This window comes from Fukomys damarensis, unplaced genomic scaffold, assembly GCF_012274545.1.
Source record: "Fukomys damarensis isolate Sample0158 unplaced genomic scaffold, DMR_v1.0_HiC HiC_scaffold_12, whole genome shotgun sequence".
In the NCBI taxonomy this organism is placed as follows: domain Eukaryota; kingdom Metazoa; phylum Chordata; class Mammalia; order Rodentia; family Bathyergidae; genus Fukomys; species Fukomys damarensis.
In genome coordinates this window covers 2,010,317-2,016,114 of record NW_022900924.1, presented here as the reverse complement: position 1 = coordinate 2,016,114, position 5,798 = coordinate 2,010,317, and the positions used below count along the sequence as shown (strand labels likewise).

The window sequence follows — 5,798 nt, the reverse complement described above, 5'->3', positions numbered from 1 at the left end:
CTTTTTTTTTTTTTTTTTTTTTTTTTTTTGGTTACGGGGATTGAACTCAGAACCTTTTGCTTGGGAGGCAGGTGGTAGACTGTTACAAGTGCCTGGCCTTTCCTTTGCATCATTTCAACCTTTGTTGTTGGCCATATATTATTCCTTTGCTTGCTTCTTTCTTTCAGTCTCTTTCTCTTTTATAACCTTCTTTTAATGGACTTTGAGAGACCTGGTCTCAGGAGCAGTGGAAGTGACTACCCCTTAGGACTTTTCCTGTCTGGTTTAGGAACTGTGAAACTATGGACCAGACATTTAGGCATTTTTTTTCACATTGTATTGGCAAATAGTTCGTTTATCTATTGGTGGCTTTAATAATTCCAAATCAAATTGTAGGTATTTGTTTTTTATATACAAAAATACATGTGTATTTTCTGTGATGTGCAAGGAAAGCCCTTTGCAAGATTACCAGAGGGGCCTCCACTTAATTCTTCATGTGGATAGAGTTATAAATAGGCACCTATCACTTCATACTTTCTTCTGGGTCTTTTTTTCTCCCCTTGCTTAATAATTCCTACTTAGAGTATGATTTCGGCAGCTCATGGTTTTATTTTACATTTAGATGCGTAAGAAGGGTTCCGTCCGAGGCACTTCGGCTGCTGATGCCTAGATGAGTCCCCTGTAGGGTCAGAGACAATATCAAACTGTGTAAGTGAAGACCGGGGAAAAAAGAATGTGTAAAATCCTGTACCTTTTTGCTGATGGGGAATTAACTTGCTGAGCTGGAAGTGTTAAATGAGATTTTATTTTTAGAATTTAGAAGATACATATTTTACAAATTGACAGTGATTATTTGAGTTTTGTGACAATTGTTCCTGTGGAACAGGTTAAATTTACTTGAGGTAAACTTGTTTTTGTGTACCACAAAGTCTTCATATTTAATCTTTATTTAATTTGCTGTTAGCTTTACTCTGTGCAGATGTACTTTGCTTTTAATTTATAGTATAAAACATTTCTGTGGTCATATTTCTCTTAAGACACACTTACATGCCCAATTAACAGATTTCTCTAGAGGGGAAAAGAGTATCGAAATTTACCCCACATACTGAAACCAGTGTGGGTAAACAGAATTGTGCATTGCATAGGCATTACGTGTACGTGTAAGTAATGAATTACGATGTTCGTTAAGAGAAAGAACTGTACATAGCACTCCCCTCCCTCCACTGTTTCTTTCCTGCCCCCTTCCCATGAGCTACCTGTTCTTTAATGGTGGAGCATGAGATAAATGAGCTCTTCAGTTTGCAGCAGATAAGGACCTAACTCGCAAGATTTCTCCAGAGCTTACTCTTTATAATAAACTCCCTGTTCATTTTTTAAAAATTTGTAGCTATTGTTTTGATTAAATTCTAAGTTTTATGACTTATTTTTACTTATAATTTATTTTCCCTCTAATGAAACAAAATGTGGTATTAGTAAGACCAAGATCTTTGAGATTAACATATTAAAAGTGCAGTAGTTGGGATACATTTCCTGCCAAAAGTTTTGTCACATCAAGAGGTTTTTTCCCTGGAGAATGTATATGACAAGCCGCTGTGAAACACTCTCTGTGTCTCTGTATTTTAACATTTTTTGCACTTTCCCTTTTTTTGCAGTTACGTAATCAAGGTCAAGTGAGGGGAACAAGTGCAGCCAGTGACGAGTGAAGAAGAGTCCGACAAGTACCTTGCAGTGTTGGTGTTTCCAGTGTGTGCTTGTGATGACACACACACACGCACAGGTTCCCAGCTGTGTGCGTGCGTGTGTGTGTGTGCGTGCGTGTGTGTGTGCGTGTGTGCGTGCGTGTTTGTAGCTGTATATAGAAGGCACGTAGAGCTACAGATCCAGATACACACGTGTGTGTATATATGTACATACAAACATACTGAAGGGATTAGTACAATTTCTCCAAAGTACTGTACCGATCTTGGGCAAGAATGCAAAAGAAAATATTTTCAATATATATACCTGGAACAGATTTTAATAATTATCAGAGTAATACCATTATTGGACAAATTGACTACATTGCGATACTAGCTGGTATGTTTCATAAAATGTCAAGTTGTGGACCAATATATATATATAGCATTTTGTTATTCTGTTCTTTTAAATCAGTCTCTTACAAATTTTTATTTTAGTCCCATAATCAATAGACTCCCACAGAAAGACTTCAAAATTTTTTGGTATTCCAATGAACCTGGAATGTAAGTTCTGTATTTATAGCTATTTATTTCTGGATGGTCAGTATCTTCCAGCCAAATTTGATAATATCTGTTAAGCGTAAAGTTACAGGCCAGGTTTTACTACTTTGCCCTGAGGGAAAAATCCTTTTAGAAAAGTTTTCTGATTTTTATTGGATTTTTGTATTTTAAATTTCAAGTATTTTTCTACATCAAATCTAGCAAAAATGGAGAAGGCGGTTTGTGATTTATAATAAACACTAGAAAATTTCCAGGCTTTTGTTAAAGGAATTGACAAAGATGTTAATCTTAAGAGTATTGTAGGCCATATGGGAAAATTGGAAGTACAGCATTTCAAAAATGACTATTTTCTATTATAGCATAGAAACTATGCAGATGGTCTAGATGCCTAATAGCTTACCGGATAGGATGTAGTGGCGACATTTTGTTCTTTTCGTGTTGCATTACACCTCAAGGGGGGATGCTGACTCTGAGCTGGGAATAGAATGAGATGCAGCACGGGATTTGACTGCACACTGTAGGGGGCCCTGCCAAGGGGCCAGTTGCTTTCTAACTTCTGTATGTGCTCTTCAGTAGGACGTCAAAGAATTCGCCTTGCATAGGTGGCAAAATGCTCATTAGAAGTTGGTGTCACCCCCCCCCCCCCCCCGCTTTTAAGAAGGAACAATAGCTAGGTACGATTTTTATCAGCCTTCTCTGTCTGAATGCAGTTTTTCTCCTGTCAGTCCCAGAAGCTTGAGTAGAATGATATTGTTGAAGCCTTCAGGTCACAAACTGTCTTCTTTAACCTCCCATCCCTTCTAAAACATGCCAACCCCTGCAGTCTAATCACATCAGTAATCGGATTTGCTGACAGTCCTGCCCTCCTTGCTCCTCATTTTCCCACATGTCCTGTGTCCCCACTGAAGAGATGGCAACAAATGGGACAGTGATGTTTAGGATCACAGCTGCATTGTGATACACTGTTTTCCACAGCAACAAATCCCATATTTCCTGTGTCCTCTGTGTACTCAGGATAAAGACTAATGTTTACTTTCTGGGCACTGTTGTAAGGTAGGTTTTGTCTAAGCTTAGTCATTTTGCAAAGTGTTTGGTGCAAGGAAGATCATTGTTAATTTGTGGATTAAAGAGTCTAGCCCTCTCCTTTTATTGAACCTAACTCTCACTGGCATCTGTAGTCTCATTGGGAGCTTGGGCACACATGGAAGTGAGAGCCCAACACACAGATTTTAATGTTTTTGTAACAACTGTGGAGATTTGAGGGGATGTGTGGTGAATGTAAAATACCTAGTTGACTTGGCAGTCTCTCGTGTAAATTACAGTAAAACAAAGTAAATGAAATTTAAACAAAAAATAAATTTGATCACAAAATGCCACTTGTGTACCTGAGTGGTTGTTCCTCTGGTGTCACGTCTGGTTTAAAACACTATGGACCACTTCTCTGCTACTTTTTTAAGAATTCTCTTAATTTGCGGCATTCCCACCCTGGGGAAAATAAATAAAAAGTGTTATTTAAAATTACAGATTTATTCTTGAACTGCACTTATCCTACCCTTAAGTTACATTTGGTTTTGTAAGTAATTTTGCCTTTAAAGAGCCAAGCAGTGAGTTAAAGAGTATATATTATAGTCTCAGATTTTTAAAGATTTATTTTAAAAGGGGAAATGTGGAAAATCTCTAGTATGATTCTGGTCTTGTTTAAGACTGTGGCTCTGGTTTGGGATTAATTCTCCCTTACCTCTTCTCGAATGCTGTCATTTCTATTCTGTTGTTTTGCAGATGTAACGAACTCTTGTGGTTTCAGTGTAGTGCTAGAAAAGGTGGTGGCCAGCTGTATGGGTAGATTTAATGTACGATGTATTTCCAGGGTGGTTGGGATTGGCTTTTTGAGGTCAGGGTCTTGGTGGTGTATTTCAGATGTGGTGTTTGCGTTTGTGGTGACGGCATTCATGCCCTGAGCAGCCTGTGCATTCTATACACCTGGCACTTGGGTCTTGCTAGAGGATCTAGACAGAATGAAAGCAAAGGAGGCAGACCTGTGGCAGGTAAACTTCAAATCAGTGCGGTCCTCACAGATGAGAGTGGACAGTTGGTTGTGACTGGGGGAATGTTAGACACTGTTCTCCTTGTACAGAGAGAAGCAGAAGTCAGGCCACCAGCTCTTGGACCAGTACTGGTCAGTATCCTTGGTGTATAGCTGCTTCCTCCCTAAGTGTTGGATGGCTCAGAGCTGTCATGCCCATCTGTGAGACTGTGACATTGTGTTACTCTAAACAAATTTTAGGCCCTCTCTTTCCCAACCTGCCTCCTAATGGATCTAAGATCACTTGCCTTTCTGTTGGCTTCCAGCTTGGTGAGTTTTAAAAATTTCACAGCCCACCTTCCTCCACAGATCCTGTCTTAAAGTAAGTGAGAGGCACCTGCTAACCTATTTGTTTTGTTTGTCTCCTCCTAGCACTCAGTTACAAGGGCACAGTGTAGGTAGGATTCCCTGTTACCACTCATTTGGGAGGAGAGTGTTCTTTGTTCTTACCCCTCAGATCTAATCTCATTAGAGCAACAGAAGATGCTGAGGTGGGAGCCTCACTCGCTCCAGATAGGCTTTTCTAGGTCTAGCTCACTAGTGATTTCAGTGTAGGACTTGGAGTGACTGTGAGAGCAGGAGAGTGCTGGAACTCAGGTTCAGACGCTCTGCCGAGCCTGGAGTGGCTTCCTCTGGGAATGCTTCCGGGAGCCTTGTCGCTGCCGTTGGGTTATGCTTCGGATTTAGAAACAGTGGGTTCCTTCAGAACCAGTTCTCCAACTGATTGCATTGGGAAAGTAGGAGTTGTAGCTATCCTTAGGAAGTCCCGAGGCCGAACAGAGTGTAAAGTAGTGCCCCAGCCTGAGACGACAGCCCTGCTCCGCTCATCGCTGTGTGCAGGGCATCTTTATTGTTTTGAGTGGAACTGAGAGTTCGTTTGCTTTCCCTTCCCCATTACTTCAAGATGGCCCGCGCTCTCTGGAGGTGGTTGTAATTTCATCTGGGGAACAATTGCCTTATGACTTTCTCATGCACTCACATTCTTCTCTTCCACTGAGTTAAATTGTGAATTAAAATGTGCCCCTGGGTGAAAAAAACAATGACTTCATTTCAGTCAGGCTCTTACTGTTTGAAAACTGAGTCTTTGAGATTCCCTGTCTTGAGGGATGGTTCTGTTGTGCTAGAGAAGCTGATGTGTAAAATTCAGCCTGCGTAAACCACTGGTTTTCCATCGTGGCTGCACCTTGTAGCGTTGTGGGGAGCCTGTAAAAACTTGCCCACCAGTCATCTTCCTGTGGCTTGAGTTCAGTGTGTCCCCTTTTCAACAGGTAGGGGAAGAGGTTGGGGTTCCTGCCCTCTTTTCCTGGCAGGTCATTGAGATGGCTACATGTTCTCTGAGTAATCGGATTCAGCCCTTTCTGCAGGATGCCCCCCTTCACTTGAAGTGATTTGCTCTGCGGCCTTTTGCACCCCTCATTTAGCTCTTGGTTAAGACTTGACATCTTAGTTAATGCCATCTTTAAAACTCTAAAATGTTATGTCCCATATTAACTTGAGCA

The 5,798-nt window shown here is 40.8% G+C and overlaps 1 protein-coding gene across 4 annotated transcripts in view; it reads left to right on the top strand.

Annotated features, from left to right (window-relative positions):
* Window positions 1-2,088, top strand: part of Pitpnb (phosphatidylinositol transfer protein beta) — a 64,049-nt gene extending 61,961 nt beyond the window's left edge. For 2 of the 4 annotated variants that reach the window (XM_010603706.2, XM_010603704.3), the window contains exons 11-12: window positions 602-687; window positions 1,632-2,088. In XM_010603706.2, coding sequence (XP_010602008.1) covers window positions 602-649 — 48 coding nt within the window. In that variant the 3' untranslated portion in view covers window positions 650-687; window positions 1,632-2,088. The remainder of the gene's footprint in view (window positions 1-601; window positions 688-1,631) is intronic. The other 2 variants (XM_010603705.2, XM_019204489.2) reach the window with 1 other exon arrangement.
* The last annotated feature ends 3,710 nt before the right edge of the window (window positions 2,089-5,798 follow it).